At 49.8% G+C, this 16356-nt stretch overlaps 1 protein-coding gene across 1 annotated transcript; it reads left to right on the top strand.

The window, feature by feature from the left end:
* The first annotated feature begins 1204 nt into the window (after nucleotides 1-1204).
* Nucleotides 1205-16292, top strand: LOC146335315 (uncharacterized). The gene is made up of 6 exons (XM_084822361.1): nucleotides 1205-1426; nucleotides 4667-4718; nucleotides 6205-6392; nucleotides 9407-9562; nucleotides 10801-10911; nucleotides 12998-16292. The coding sequence occupies exons 1-6, from the start codon at nucleotides 1283-1285 to the stop codon at nucleotides 13109-13111; spliced, it is 765 nt and encodes a 254-aa protein (XP_084678487.1). The 5' UTR covers nucleotides 1205-1282; the 3' UTR covers nucleotides 13112-16292.
* Nucleotides 16293-16356: the final 64 nt, after the last annotated feature.

The raw sequence follows: 16356 nt of genomic DNA, 5'->3' as shown, positions 1-16356 counted from the left end.
CACCACCCAACGCGCCTCTGAATGCGGCGGTCTAAAATGAAGGGCATCTCCCAAAGATCTTAAGATCCAGGCAGGCTCATATAGGAGAAAGCTGTCTTTCCGGTAGCCTGGTCCCAAGCCATGTAGGGTTTTATAAATCGTCGCCTCCCATATATACCTGCCTGGAACCTACAATCATCCTCAGTAGTCCTTCCCTGGGAGTCCGAACTAAAGGAAGAGAGGTGGGTGGCAACTAAGAATAGGGTCTTTTCTGTTGTGGCCCCCCCGGCTGTGGAATGAGCTTCCCAGAGAGGCTCGCCTGGCTCCTACGTTGTACTCTTTTCAGCACCAGGTGGAGTTGGTTTCTGTCATTTAAAATCTGTTCCTGTGTTTTACATCTTTGCCTTGCTGCCAAGGTTTTGTTGTGGCGGGTTGTATTTTTTATTTTCGGCTGCAGCTTCAGACTTTTATATCGCATTTTCTCACGTTGCATTTTAGGGGTTTGGTGGCTGTGAACCGCCCAGAGAGCTTCGGCTACGGGGCAGTGAAGAAATGTAATAACTAACTAACTAACTAACTAACCAGCGCTTTGCATTCGGTCCGGAAACAAGCCGGTAGCTGGTGAAGCTGTCGTTACGAGGAAGTCATGCGTTCCCTCTAAGCGGCCCAAGCCAACAAATCTGCCTTCTTAGAAAGATACAATACGGTTCGTATTTCCAGTCGTGGCGCCTTTCTGAACGTTGTTCTTCCACGCAGGCCGTGCCGACAAGCTTCCCGGGTCGCGCCTGCCCCGATCCGCGCGTGACAACGCGCGAAAAGCACGGGAAGATCCCTTTTATTCGGAAGAGCCTCGCGCGCGCCCCAGAGGGCGGACGCCCTGCTCGACACGTGCAGCCCGCCGGCGCTCCCACGTTCAGAAGCCCCGAGTCAGCGGCAAGGGCACGGCGGACGGAGCCCCCGTGGCGAAGCCCCCGCACCCTGGCGGCCGCGGCCGTGCTGCGTTGGCCAGCAGGACCGGCCTCGGACCTGGCCGCCCTTGAAACAAGGGGAGCCCTTTGGATGCCTGGGCTGGACCCGCGGACTCCAAACGGACCGGACTCCGGAGGGTGGCGCCGCCTCCTGGACGGCGCTTGCACACTGGGGGGTCCCGGGAGCGCGGGGGGCGGGGCCTGGGGGGCGGGGGCGGGGCCTCGTCCCTTAAAAGCCACCCGCGAGGCTGGCAAGAGGGACTCCAGCGGGCGCATCACTCGCCAACCAGCGCGAGTCCAGCAGGCGAGGACCGACCGACCGACCTTCGCTCGCAATGGCCCAGCAGCCGCAGTGCCGCTCCGTGCTCATCACGGGCACCAACCGGGGCATCGGCTTGGGGCTGGTCCGGGGGCTCGTGGCCGCCTCCCCTTCGCCAGAATTCGTCATCGCCACTTGCCGGTACCCGGAGAAGGCGCAGGTAACGCCGGCAGCCTCGGGCGTCCCCCGCCCCGCCCCAAAGTCCTGGAGAGACCCTTCCACACCGCGCCCCCCTCCGTCCCTCTCTCCCTCCCTGCGCTTCCCCAGCCTGGCGCCCGCTAGATGGCTTGGGATACGGCTCCCATCATCCCCAGTCAGCGGGGGGGGGGTGAGCGGACCTGTAGTCCAGCGCATATGCAGGGTACATATTGCTGTATTTGCCCCAGGACCGGCGCGATTCACAGCTTTTGGGCCTGAGCACAGACAGCTTCCTAGGCTCCCCCCCCCCCCTCCAGGCAGGGGTGAATGAACGAGCAAAGGGCTGGATGCGCCCGATCCCGGAAGCTAAGCAGGGTCAGCCCTGGTTAGTATTTGGAATGGAGACCTCCCTGCATGGAGCAGGGGGTTGGACTCGATGGTCTTGTAGGCCCCCTCCCACCCTATGATTCTATGATCTATGATTTCAGTTCTTAATTCTCCCCTTCCCCCACTGCCCCCAGTCGCCCCTCCCAGTGGAGGCCAGTGGCTCCGATTTCAGTGGGGCTGTGAATCCATGCTGGGTCTCGGCCAGAACCAGCCAGAACTCTAAAGGAGCTCTCCAAGGGGCTGAACCTGTTTTGGGGATAGGGTGCAGCCCCTTGGAGAGCTCCTTTAGAGTTCTGGCCGAGACCCAGCATGGATTCACAGCCCCACTGAAATCGGAGCCACCAGCCTCCATTGGCTCTGCCCCATCTTTTGATCCACATCCCCCCCTCTCTCTTTCCTCCCCCACCCCATATTGGACCCCCAGACAGATCTCATCCTCTCGGGCTCTCACCACGCCATCCCCATTCCAGCCCAAGTTGAATAGAAGGCTGATTGCCCCTGATGTCCTTGCTATCCCTGGGGGGACGGGGGCTTTCTCCTGCAGAATGTGTGTGGGGTGGGGGTCCAGAATGGAATCCACAATCCTTAGTCCCTCCCCGCCCCCATTTTCCCCAGTTCATGAGATCCCTGTAGGTTTCTTTTAAAAGAACCAAAGGAGTTGTTAAAATAAGCAAACCCCCCCCCCGTAATTTGAGCTCTGCACATCTCCTGCCCCCATTCAATCCATATCCCCCCCACACACACACCCTGCACATCGATTGTAAGTCAGAGGCGGGGGACATGATTCCTTCCAGGTATTGTCGGACTACCACTCCCATCATCCTCCACCACTGCCTATGCTAGCTAGCGTCAGGGCCCAGCTTCAGTGTAGCAGCAGGCCCTGTCGGTGATGGCCAGGTCTTGACCAGAAGTAGCCTGGAAGGGCTGGGGACTACTCAGCCTCTGGAGTGTCAGAGTCTGCACGAGCTTCTCTCTGCCAGCGTTCTCAGAGCAGAGCCAGGGGGAGTCACCCAACGCCCTGTCCGCCTGCTGCTCTGGCCTTGGCAGGCAGGGAGGCTGGAAGCTGCCCGTGAGAACCTGACTGAGGCAGGGAGGGGTTTGCAGAAGGGTTGCCCTGGCCGAAGCGTCACTGCTGGAGGCCTGGGCAGTGCCGCCCTGTTCAGACAGGGGCCTTGCTGAACCGCTAACGGCCCATGCCTGTCAAGGGGTCCGGAGGGGGTGTCTTGCAGTGACTCCTTCCCTTTTAAGCTGACGCAGAGGCGAAGAGCCTTTGCTAGGAACATCTCATCTTCAGTGCCTGAAGCCTTCTCTGTTTGGATCTATCATCGTCTGGGCTTTTGGAGGCACTCTGCCCATGGACCGGAACTTCGGATTGTTAAGGACTTGCCATGAACAGTACCGTGGGGCTTTTCATAGACTTGAACTCTCGCCGCTGTGGCTTGTGTGTCTTTGTTTGTTGTCAGCTCGGCGTACGGCAGGCTGGGTTTGATCTATGACTTTTGGACTTTCCTCTGCCTGGACGCACGCAGTGTGGAGTTACCAATGGGAAAGCAGCAGCACGGAACTCCCTGCGTATCTGGGTTTGCCCTTCGCTTGATCTTGATAGGCCTCAACCATGCAGCCTGGAGTTATCAACCAAAGGTTCAAAGCTGGACTCTCTATGGGTGTGGTTTGGTTTAGGCCTTTCAAGAATGTATCCCTTGATTGCCTGATGGGGTCATTCCAGGAATCATTCCCAGTCCTTGTCTGGGGTTTGGAAGCCTGTGTAAAAATTGCCCAGGTTAGGTACGCCAGGGATCCCGAGTCCCTTCCCTTGGGCTCAGAACTGTGGAGATGGCAACGGGGAAACCACGTTGATGAGGATCTCAATCAGGGTGGTAGTGTTTAGCTTTAGGCTGTTCTGGAATTACACGGAGACTATAGCTACTGACCATCGGCTATATGATTTCTGAGGAGTGTAACCATTCAGCTTTTGCCATGGGATTTCCTGCAATAAAGAAATCTCGCTGATTTGGGTGTCAGGTGTCAGATTGCCTGAGTGTGTGTGCTGGGGAGATCAGGAAACCTGACAGCTAGGGCTCATGGGAGTTGCAATCCAACATCTGGAGGGACTCACCTCCCCCCCACCCAACCCTGATGTTGTAAGCAATGGTGCATTACAGTTACTTAGGGTGCAATTCTATGCACTTTTAGACAGAATTTTAAAGTCCTAGGACTTTTTAGGACTTTTTTCTGTCTAAACATGCATAGGAATGCACCTTTAGGCTCTGGACACTGATAATGGAAGACCCTTAAGGATGCAGTCCTATGCATGTTTTGACAGAAAAGAAGTCTTACAATTCCCAGCACGCCCCAGTCAGCATAACTGGGAACTGTAGGAATTTTTTCTGTCGAAACATGCATAGGATTGCACCCTAAGTTACCGTGACCCACCTGCAGTCTCAACAATTAAGGCACAGCTCATCCATGTGAAGTGAATGGGAATATGAGCTATTTAGTCATTTATTTAGTTAGTAGTCGTTGATTACTTCCCTTATCTGTAAGGAACTGAAAAATCTGGGCTGCTACTTCAGAGTTGCTGAGCGCCCCGATTGTGACCATCTTCCAAAATCCAGATTAAAAACAAAATCTGCATTCAAACATAACAATAAAAGAAAATAAACAGCACCCAACCAATTGAAGACCCCTGGCTGGAGGGTTTGTGACTTCACTGCATAATGCCGTACTCTTATTTCTTCTGTCTTGTGTCACCGGGGCTACCCTTCTTGGTAGAAAGGCAGCTGACGAAGACTATCGATAAAGTAAATTTGGGCTGTTCTGTGCGGAACAGGTTTCACAGCTCTTGGCCTTTTCTTCTCATTCTTGCTTTCTTCAGGAGCTGCATCAACTCTGCAAGCAGCATAGCAACATCAAGATCCTTCAGCTTGGTACGAACAAGGTTGTCTCTTCTGTCTGCCTAGAGTAGACCTAGGAAGCTGCCTTATATGGAGTGAGACCACTGGTGTACTGTCTACACCAGGGGTGAAGACTCTTTTTCCTCTCGAGGGCTGCATTCCCCCAGGGATAATCTATTGGGTGTGACTGAAGCCAGTGGTGGTGAGACTAGAGCAAAAAGTGGGTGGGGCCACCCCCTTTCTCTCTCTGACACCCCCTTTCTCTCTCTGGCGTGCGTGTGTGTGTGTGTGAGATACCCTGTCTGTCTGTGACTCTGACACCCCCTTTCTCTCTCTGGCGTGCGTGTGTGTGTGTGTGTGTGTGTGTGTGAGAGAGAGAGAGAGAGAGAGAGAGAGAGACATTGTGTGTCTCTCTGACACCCCCTTTCTCTTTCTTTCTCACACCCGTATGTGTTTGTGGCATACTTGTCTGTGTGTGACTCTGACCCATCTCTCTTTGACACCCCCTTTCTCTCTCTGGCGTGTGTGTGTGTGTGTGTGAGAGAGAGAGAGAGAGACAGAGACAGAGAGACAGACATACTCTGTGTGTCTCTCTGCCCATCTCTCTCTGACACCCTCTTTCTCTCTCTGACTCTTTCTTTCTGACACGTGTGTGTGTGTGTGTGTATGAGAGAGAGAGATACCATCTGTGAGTGTCTCTGACACCCCCTTTCTTTCTCTGACACCCCCTTTCTCTTTCTCTTTCTCTCTTTCTGACACCCGTATGTGTTTGTGGCATACTTGTCTGTGTGTGATTCTGACCCATCTCTCTTTGACACCCCCTTTCTCTCTCTCTCTGTTACAAATTGTTGGGATCACGGGATGAGTTACAGACTGAGACCTGGTTCCCATGACATGACAGCCCATGAGCTAAACAATTGCATTTAGGTTAAACAGCCCATGGGCTTTCGTGTACGCGCTTTTACATAGCAACCCACAAGCAGCCCCTCGCAGGTTGCTGGGTGTGTCATCCAAACCAGAGAGATGGGTTGTTTAGGGGCTAAACAACCCAGCGGTTAAGCATGGTTAGTTGTTGAGTTAATAATAATAATAATAAGGGTGACCAATTACACATTGCCAACAAGAGGACAATCCTGCATAAAATGTACAGATGCACATTGAGAAATCATACTTTTAATGTAAATAGAAATACAGTCCACATCACCCGAGTGTGGAAGACTGGGGCCAGGCTTCCTGTGTGCTTGATGGGCAACCCTTTGGTGCTTTATCTTTAGAGGGCGATGGGACAGGATGGCCCTTCACATAGTGGATGGTTTCAGATAGAGGGCGGTCCTCTAGCAGCCCTTCAAACAGAGGACTGTGCTCCCTAAAAGAGGACACACAGCCACCCTATACAAGCTTCACCCAAGCTAGCAGGAGAAGCATACCGAACAAGGCCTGTAATTCAAGCCCAATGCCCCAGAGTGCATTCTGTTGCCCCCTCTCTCCTCCCCCGTGTTCCTCTCCTTCTCGAATCCAGATGTGGTGTCTGAAAACAGCATAAAGAAAGTTGTGGAAGAGGTGGAAGACATCGTCGGGCCTCAGGGACTGAACTGCCTGATCAACAACGCCGGCATCAATGTCTCTGAGTCACTGGATGAAGTCACTGCAGAAACCATGCTCACGATCTACGAGACCAACACAGTGGCCCAGCTGATGGTCACCAAAGTAAGTGAACGCGGCGGCTCGCCTGATTAAAGGCAGCTGCCGGCGAGATCACATCACTCCAGTGCTGAAGGAGTTGCACTGGTTACCAGTGGTTTTCTGGGCCAAATTCAAGGTGTTGGTTTTGACCTTTAAAACCCTATATGGTTCCGGCCCAGCCTATCTTAAGGAGCGCCTCCTGCAGCACCAGACTGGCCGCTTAACAAGATCAGCCTCGGATGGCCTTCTCTCTGTCCCATCAGCCAGGACAGCTAGACTGGTGGGGATGAGGGAGAGGGCCTTTTCTGTGGTGGCCCCCACTCTGTGGAACTCCCTCCCTAGGGAACTCCGTCATGCCCCCTCTTTAATGAGCTTCCGTCGTGCATTAAAAACGTGGTTGTTCAGGCAGGCATTTGGGGTGGGTTAGGGTATTTTAGAAAATGTTTTTATTGTAGAATTTTATTGTTTTAAACTGTTTTATGGTATGTTGTACATCGCCCAGAGTGGCTGGGTGACCAGCCAGATGGGCGATTAATAAATTTAATAATAAATAAATAAAATAAATAAGAACATAGTTGCTAAAGCTGGCATGTAGGTGGTCGCCTGTGGTGAGTACTCATCTTCTGCAGGCAACCAGGCAAGGGGTGTTTAAGCCCAGGGTGACCAGCCAGATGAGCGATAAATAAATAAATAAATAAATAAATAAAGCCACGCGTTGCTTACACATACATAGACTAGTAACTTTTGTGGCCTTGTTTGCAAAGATGGGATAAAGAGACAATAGTCTATAAGTCTGTTAGAATCTTTCTGATCTGTAATAGTAAGTCAGATGTAAGTTTGTACTACTATATGCAGATCATCCCAATGTATGGGTTAATATGGGGTGCATAAGTAACTGGCTCTTCCCACCACCACCACCATTTTTCACCTGGCTCCCCGCTCCCATTTTGCACTACGTATTAGCAACTGGATCCCACAAGCCTCAAGCCTGCCTCCTTCACTGTTGTTACCCCCACTTGTGTGTATGAATGTCACCCTTGCACAGGAGCCCTGAAAAAAAGCCATGGATTATGAAACTGGGCACAGAATTCTACTTCGTTCAGAACATCAGCTTTCCCACTATCATTATCAATATTATTAAAGTTTCTAGCCCATATGACTGTGAAGATCAGCCTGGAAGTGGGCAAGCAGTGCCTGCTTAAATCTCAAAAGCTGGAGGGCTTTTCTACATGAGGCTTTTATCCCGCACCTTTACCGAAGCTTCTGCTTCCGGATTTATTGCAGGATTAAGGCTGGCTCCTTTACACATGCTTATTTCCAGAGTTTTCCTTTCTCTGCCTTTCTGTATGTTTCATTACACAACCACTAGATGGTGTTGTGGTATAGCAGAATTGCACAATTACATGAAAGTCTCATTCTGCCATTTCGACATAATACACTTTCCTCAATCTGATGCTCTGACTTGGATTCCTGCATTAAGCAGGGGGTTGGACTCGGCCTTGTAGGCCCCTTCCACCCTACTATTCTATGATTCTATAATCTAAAAAAAAAAACCAGGGAAACGGTTGCAAAGCACAGGAGAGGCGCTGGAGGAGGATGGTGTCGTGAGTGAGGATTCACGAGTGCACGATAAAAGCCTTGTGTAGAAAGGCTCGGAGAAGACGGGTTAACAAGCTGGGTTTCGAAGAGGCAGAGGAACTAGAGATCAAATCACCAACATTCGCTGGATCATGGAGAAAGCAAGAGAATTCCAGAAAAATGTCTATTTCTGCTTCATTGACTACGCTAAAGCCTTTGATTGTGTGGATCACAACAAACTGTGGCAAATTCTTAAAGTGATGGGAGTACCAGACCACCTTACCTGTCTCCTGAGAAACCTGTACGAGGGTCAAGAAGCAACAGTAAGAACCAGACATGGAACAGCCGATTGGTTCAAAATTGGGAAAGGAGTACGACAAGGCTGCATATTGTCACCCTGCTTATTTAACTTATATGCAGAGTACATCATGAGAAACGCCAGGTTGGATGAATCACAGGTCGGAATTAAGATTGCCGGGAGAATTATCAACAACCTCCAATATGCAGACGATACCACCCTAATGGCAGAAAGCGAAGAGGATCTCAGGAGCCTCTTGTTGAGGGTGAAAGAGGAGATTGCAAAAGCTGGTTTGAAACTCAACATTAAAAAAACGAAGATCATGGCATCTGGCCTCATCACTTCCTGGCATATAGAAGGGGAAGAAATGGAAGCAGTGACAGATTTTACTTTCTTGGGCTCCAGGATCACCGCAGACGGTGACTGTAGCCATGAAATTAAAAGACGCTTGCTCCTTGGGAGGAAAGCTATGGCAAACCTAGACAGCATAGTAAGAAGCAGAGACATCACCTTGCCGACAAAGGTTCGTATAGTCAAAGCTATGGTTTTCCCAGTAGCAACGTATGGCTGTGAGAGCTGGACTATAAGGAAGGCTGAGCGCCAAAGAATTGATGCTATCGAACTGTGGTGCTGGAGAAGACTCTTACGAGTCCCCTGGACTGCAAGGAGGTCAAATCAGTCCATCCTAAAGGAAATCAACCCTGAGTGCTCCTTGGAAGGACAGATACTGAAGCTGAAGCTCAAATATTTTGGCCACCTAATGCAAAGAGAAAATTCCCTGGAAAAGACCCTGATGCTGGGAAAGACTGAAGGCAAAAGGAGAAGGGGACAGCAGAGGATGAGATGGCTAGATAGCATCACCGATGCAATGAATATGGATTTGAGCACGCTCCGGGAGAGAGCGCAGGACAGGAAGGCCTGGCGTGCCATGGTCCATGGGGTCACGAAGAGTCGGACACGACTGAACAACAACAACAACCCATTTGTTTAATGTTCATATAGAACTCGCCTTTGCAGGATTTGTTACTTTGGTGCAGGACTTGTTCGATTTTGTTTAACACTAAGTAGCATTACATGCTCGTTTGTTAATATGCTGCCCTTGCCACCCATTCCTTGCACTTTACTTTCCCTCTGTTCTTTTCTCTCTTAAATTCCCCTTTAGGCATTTCTCCCCCTTCTAAGGAAAGCAGCTCAGCAGAGCACCGGCATGGGCTGCCACCGCGCTGCTGTCATCAACATGTCCTCCCGCGCGGCCTGCATGCAGCTTGTTGAGGCCAATGAACTGTGCCTCAGAGTGTACCCTTACAGGATAGCCAAGGTATTTGTAGCAATTTGCTATTTGTAGCAAGTCACTGTCTCGGAACGCGGGCATAACATACAACAGTCCCACTCAACTCTGGAGCAGTCATGGGCAAACTTCAAGCTTGTGGGATCTACTTGGGTTGTTTTACTAGAACTCCATCAACCAGCGCCACATTCAAAATGGTGGCCGGGGTGGAGCCACGTTCAAAATGGTGGCCGGGGGTGGGGTCACGTTCAAAATGGTGGCTGGGGGTGGGGTCACGTTCAAAATGGTGGCTGGGGTGGGGTCACATTCAAAGTGGTGGCTGGGGGTGGGGTCACGTTCAAAATGGTGGCTGGGGTGGGGTCAGGTTCAAAATGGTGGCTGGGGTGGGGTCACATTCAAAATGGTGGCTGGGGGTGGAGCCACGTTCAAAATGGTGGCTGGCTGAGGCCAAATGAAGGCTATTGTGGCATTCCTGCCTATTACCAGTGTGAAGACCTTTTCTATAAGGCCTTCCCACAGCAGGCAACACCTTTCAGCACACACACAGTGACGCTGCCACCAGGACCTTTACCTCAGGTCCCGCACCTTTGCTTCTCGAGATGCGAGGACACACTGGCTTTTAATCTGACCTATATTATTCTCTTTCTCAATGTTACCCTTTGGTAGCCATGAGCCGTAGGCGTAGGATTGTGGAAAGCAAAGAAATATTTACTGTTTGCAGAATTAAGGTGTTAAACAGTAAATAACCACTTTACTCTCTCCTGCACATAAATAATGGCGTTGCAGTAATAAGTCACTTTAAAAGCTTCCATATAACCTCTCTCACAAAACCTCAGTCCCCCTCTGATCCTGTAAACACAGATCCTAGGCGCTGTCTCCTCCCTGTCCGTTCCCTACCTAAACTCCACAGGCGCTGCTCCACTCACCCTCTAGATCTACTTACCAGAAAGATAGAGTCATAATATTAATGCACACACACACACAGATTCAAAACATATATACGTTCATGTGACATCACAGCTGTCAATGGCTCTGTGCTGCCTCCAGGATCAGAGGCAGTCTGCCTACATACACCAGTTGCTGGGGAACATGGGCAGGAGGGTGCTGTTGCGCTCCTGCCCTGCTTGTGGGTTTCCCGTGGGCAGCTGGTCAGACACTGTGTGGACAGAATCCTGGACGAGATGCGCCCTTGGTCTGATCCAGCACGGCTTGTCTTATATGACTCCGGTGTTCTCTTGTCATCCCCCTTCTCCCGTGGCCTCCCAAAGACAGCCCTAAACATGGTCACAAGGTGCCTTGCTGCAGACTTGAAGTCGGATGGAATCCTTTGCATCTCTCTGCACCCAGGCTGGATCCAAACAGATATGGGAGGGCAGAAGGTCAGTGAATTAATCCCCCTTCCCCCCCTTTTCAGCAGGCTCTTTCACACCCCCATCTCTGCGGTATCATCATTCCGTCCTATTAGCAACATTTGGGGGTGAGTGCCGATCCTTATTGGGGTGGCCACAGACACGCTGCCAAAAAGCGAACAGATCTGCATGACATTCGCACATGCTAATTTATATGTATAGATACACATGTAGAAATAATGACCACAATATCAATTAATGCTGTGCCGAAACTTTGTCCCGCATTTTTTCCAACCATTCTCATTCCATTTGATAGAAAACAAATGGCTTTCGAAAAGAAATTCAAAGAAGAAATTTCAGAGTAATCCTCCTGGGTTGGGTTTGGGGTTCTTGTGCTTATCTTACTTGTGAGGTGGCTGAGGAGTGCATGCGACTGTCCTGCCTGTCATCGTAGAGTGATCTCTGTGGCAGCCTGCAGCCTCCTCGGCTGCCCCCACTCCAGTTAAAGCCATCGTGAGGAAGAGGTCGTGAGGCCATTCCTCCCGTGGGGGTTTTTTAGTTCAGGAAGTGGAGGTGGCCTGGGAGACTGCAGAGCCATGGAAAGATGTGTAGCGGAGACAGAAAACACACACAGCCCCCTCGGCCGCCTCGCATTGATTGGAGAAGCTCAAAGATGCCACCAAAAGAAATTCAAAATTCTGCCTCAGAAAAGCGGAAGCCTCACCACAGCGGATGCTGTCGCCGCCCACAGAAGCAGTGTGATAAACCCAAAACCCTGAGGAAAAAAGGAAGAAGCTGTGCTACAACCCCTGCCAGTAGTGAGCCGTATCTGTGAGAAACGGTTAGAGAATTTCTCCTCCCCTCGGAGAAATTCAGCGAAATTCAGAGCTCACAAATAGGCTGGAGAATTCTGAGAGGCCTTTTTTTTTGCACAGCTCTAATAGCAATAGCAGTACATCTCTTCATAGCGGGGAGGACTGTGTCCCGTGTGCCTGCGTCGTCTGCTGTCCAGCCGCTAACTGTGGATGCGCAGCTAAAAGGTGTAAGGAAATTAGAATTAACTGGTGACTTTTTCTCAAACCACATGTCTGAAATTATGGCAGGTTCCCATGCCCTGTCTGGTAACATTTGGTGCAGGCTAGAGGAGACAGAACACAGCTTCCGGGGCGAGGCTCTGATTTATACCCTTGTACTATGCTAGTGTCCATACTTGGTAACTGTTATGTTTAACTATGTTTAAATAAGACGTTTCACTATTTATGTTTGACTATGTTTAACTATTTGGGGTGAACTATTCGCTATTTGGGGTGAAGTACTTCGCTATTTGGGGTGAACTACTTCGCTATTTGGGGTGAACTACTTCGCTATTTGGGGTGAACTGTTTATGTTTATGTTTAACTATTATGTTTATCATAAGATGGTCTAGTTCCTTCCAGGCCCCTTGCTCTAAATGGAAGTGCCATGCTTGCTGTGCAGGCGGAGAGCCTGGCAGCAAGGAGGCCGCAGCATCTCCTGCTTCTCCTTCTCACCGCCACCATTGCCTAGGGCGGAGCGAGAGGCAGGGGAAAAAGCAGGTTGCAGTGGGGAAGAGGAGGAGCAACTCCAGGGGGCTCTTGTCAGTGGGCCCCTGCTGGGGCTTGGACCCTTGGCAGATTCCCGACCATGCCTACCCTTGACACTGGCCCTGATTGCTGCCACATGCTTGCTGGACAGGCAGAGAGCCAGGGAGCAAGGAGGCCGCAGCATCTCCTGCTCCTCCTCCTCACCGCTCCTGTTGTCTGGGCCAGAGTGAGCAGCAGGTTGCGATAGGGAAGAGGAGGTGCAATTCCAGGGGGCTCTTGTCAGTGGGCCCCTGCTGGGGCTTGGGCAGGTGCCCCACCATGCCGACGGTTGGTGCCAGCCCTGATTGGAGCCGGAAACTGTTGCCAATCTACCGCAGACCACCCAGTAGCTCCTGACTTATTTTCTACCCGCTAGCAGAAGGGGTAGTAACAGCTGGGAGCCATCTGGGAATGGGAGACACTTCCGAGTACATCCCGGGTGTGGGTTTCCTTCCCGCTTGCTTGAAGCCTGCGTCTGCTCTAATACGTTCGCTCTCCTTTCTTGCTCCTGCTAGGCGCCCTTGAAGGTCCAAGATGCCATCCCCAGCATCCTCTCTGTTTTGGCTCAGCTCGGGGAGAAAGATAACGGCTCCTTTCTGGATTGGCAAGGGGAAACCTTGCCCTGGTAGCGGCAGGGCGTGGATTCCAAAAGCCTCGCATGGCATCTAGGTTGTAGTGCAAATGGTGTTTTGATTGCTACCTCCAATGCTTCCCCTTCTTTTTCGTAATATACCCGTAGCTGTAGCTGTAGTTAGAGCAGCCATTTATTATTCACCAAAGAAAAGGCAAAACGTCATCCCCAAAAAGGACAATGGTTTGCATTAATATTTGCAGGTGCTAATTTATATGTATAGATGCAAATTTAGACATTATTATAATTCAAATAGAAATGCAGTCCATCTCAATGTAGTGGGGAAGGGCTTCTCCACACCAGGCCTTTTATCCTGCAACTTTACTGGGTCTTCTCCTCCCGTGTTCTTTGCAGGATTAAGATCGCCCCTTTTCATTTCCTTTATCACTTTTATCTGCAAGCTCTCTATGTTTCATTATACAGCCACTAGATGGCACTGTGTTATAACGCTGCTTCCTCTTTTTCCTGGAGAAAATCGACTCGTGATATTTAAATAGCTCATTATCCACAATCTTTTAACAAATGGGATAAAGGTCAGAAAGCAAGGGGGGGGTCCTAGAGCTGGGAGAGGTCCTGTAAAGGATCCGCAAACTTCCATGAGTAACCAATATTGATCGCAGGATAAAAGCCCTGTGTGGAGAAGCCTGAAGACTGTGACCAGGAGACCTGTGTACCATGCCTGTTCAGCCTGCCATCTAGGTGCTAACTGAAGTCCAAATCAGTCCCCCATCAGTAGCCATGGATGTAGACAAAACACACTCGAGTGGTGGGTTAGGAACAGAGTTTACTTGAGATATAACAGGCTTACATCTCGAGATAAGTTGGCTGAGGTCAGCCCCATGGTCAGCATCCCTTGTAGGAGTAAGTAGGAAGAAGAATAGAGAGTAAAGGGAGGAGACAAGGAAAAGGCAACAGGGTCTCCCAAAGACCACTCCCAACTGACTCAGGAACATATTAACCCTTCACGTTCAGGTTAAGTGACTCATGGCCCGAGTCCCTCCAACCCCAGTGGGCGCAGTGGTGGCTGGAGCTCAGTGGCGCTGGTGGGGCAGAGGACAGAGCAGATACACAGGGTTCTGCTGAGATTGTCAGAGGACGGCTGGAGAAGATCATGCGCGGCATCGGCAGCTGCATACCATGCGCCGGAGCAAACGTACCTGGTTGTGGTGGGATTTCTCTGCCAGAAGTGGGTGGGGGAGAGGCAGAGGGCTGCCACCCCATTCACCCCAAATATAGAGCTGCCTCTGGATGGGCAACAGCTCTTATGGCTCCTTGTCTTCCAAGCAGATTTGGGAAAGGCAGCCCTTCAAATATAGGATGGCTTCAAACAGAGGGCTGTCTTACATAAAAGGGGCCACATGGCCAACCGAGCTGTAGCCTCAGGAATTTTGAAAGCCTACCTTCGTTGTTGTTCTCGCCAGTGGTTTCCTTAAGTACATTTAAAAAAATAAAACAGTGGGCTTCCTACCTTGTGTCTCAGGAAAAGCCAACACATAACTAGTTGTCTTTCTCCCGGTTTCTTTGGGGACCAGCTTACATGCGATGTTACTCTGTTGTCCCTAATTTGACTCAGGCCAATACAACAGCCGGGCTTCAGAGCAGGTGTTCCCCCCCAAACCTACTCCCTTGTCTTTCTGACGGGCTGCTCTTGATGCTGCACATCCCAGCAACTGTGAAAGCTGGTGCTTCCCAACCAAAGGGAGCCACTTGGCCTGAGATTTCCCAAGGTGCTTTGTAACGAGACCTAGTTTTGCTCCAGTCTGCATGAATCGTGTCCCACTAAGCCAAATGCAACTCACCAGTCATGTATGGCAGTTAAACCGTTTATCTGCCATGCTGTCTGTCTCTGTGTGTGTGTATGCTGGGAGTTGTAGTCCAACCCATCTAGAGGTATTAATACATAAAAACCATTGTTAGGGCAAAACAGTGAAACAAGGATAAGACATATAAAATAAACAGAAGATATATAATGCAGCTAATCGTGAAGATTAAATACTAAACTAAACATGCATAAGGTACGTAGTATCCAATGTTAGTCCTATGTAGAGTAGATCCACTGAAATGAATGGGATATAAGCTGGTTATGACTAACTTAAGCCTCATTCATTTCAATGGGTCTGCTGTACATAAGACTAACAGTGGATGCTACTCATATATACATAACATAAAATCAGGAGCTAACTTTACATTATAAATAGTACCCATAGCATTTATCTTCCAGTAAGCGTTCCTATCAGCCATTTGCTAACTATGATCTCAATAGCTGCAGTAAAATATTTGGCTGTTTGTTCGGTTCAGCGTTATTTATGCTGGCCAACAAATATGAAACATTAAATCCAATGGTCCTTCTAGGCAGTGAAATATGTAATGGGGATATAAAATGGGCCCTAAAGCTAGATCCACCTGGAAGTGAATTGTGTTTTCTTTCTGTGTAGCTGAGCTGTATTCATGGAAGGCTTGGATCAAGTGTGAACATTTTTCCTGTGAATGCATCATCTGTATGGCATGTGGAGGAAGATTTTGGCTGTGGGTTGGCTTCCTGTGGGCTGGTTTGTACAAGGGGTGATAAGCCAGTCACTCAATAAATTTGAGCATCTGTATACCAGCCTAAAATGCTGCATTTAAAATGGGGCTTTCTTCTTCCGTTGTAAATGCAGGATTACTACGACTTCCTTTTTCACATGCTTCCTTCTCCCCGTATCTGAGTCTTCCATTATCTTTCACTGATCTCACTCCTCTTGCCCCTCTTACTCTTTTCACGGAGGAAACTGAAGCGGAACACAACGGGGTACTTTGATAGCTCATTATCTGCAATCTATTTAAAAACGGAACAAAGGGCATTTAGTGCAGGCGACGCCCTGGAGAATCATGGCGTATTTAAAGAGCCCGTGAGGGAGCAATCTCAATTGCAGGATAAAAGCTCCATGTGAAGAAAGGTTCCCTGCATCCTTTCGACATGGGCTTGAGAAAACGCTGAGAAATGCATTGTGTTTATTCTTGTACTGTTTTCTTCCTATGTGATTCCTGTGTGTTGCAGAGTTTCCTGTTATGTGTATGCTTCCCACCCCTCTGGGATGTTAAAACACAAACAGCACAAAAGCAGTTTGTGAGGGTGTAACGTGTGCATGTTTTGTATATAAACTTTTTCACTTCAATAAAAGCCACACTTTTTTTGGTCTAAAGAAAAGACGTGTGTCTGTGTGTGCCAACGTAAGGGGGACATGGAGAAGGGAGACAGCGTAT

Source organism: Heloderma suspectum, chromosome 15, assembly GCF_057233095.1.
Source record: "Heloderma suspectum isolate Gila_16-S chromosome 15, 16-S_ref, whole genome shotgun sequence".
NCBI classification, from domain to species: Eukaryota; Metazoa; Chordata; class Lepidosauria; order Squamata; family Helodermatidae; genus Heloderma; species Heloderma suspectum.
Note: the sequence above shows the minus strand (reverse complement) of the source record. Positions and strands in the feature narration are given on the sequence as shown.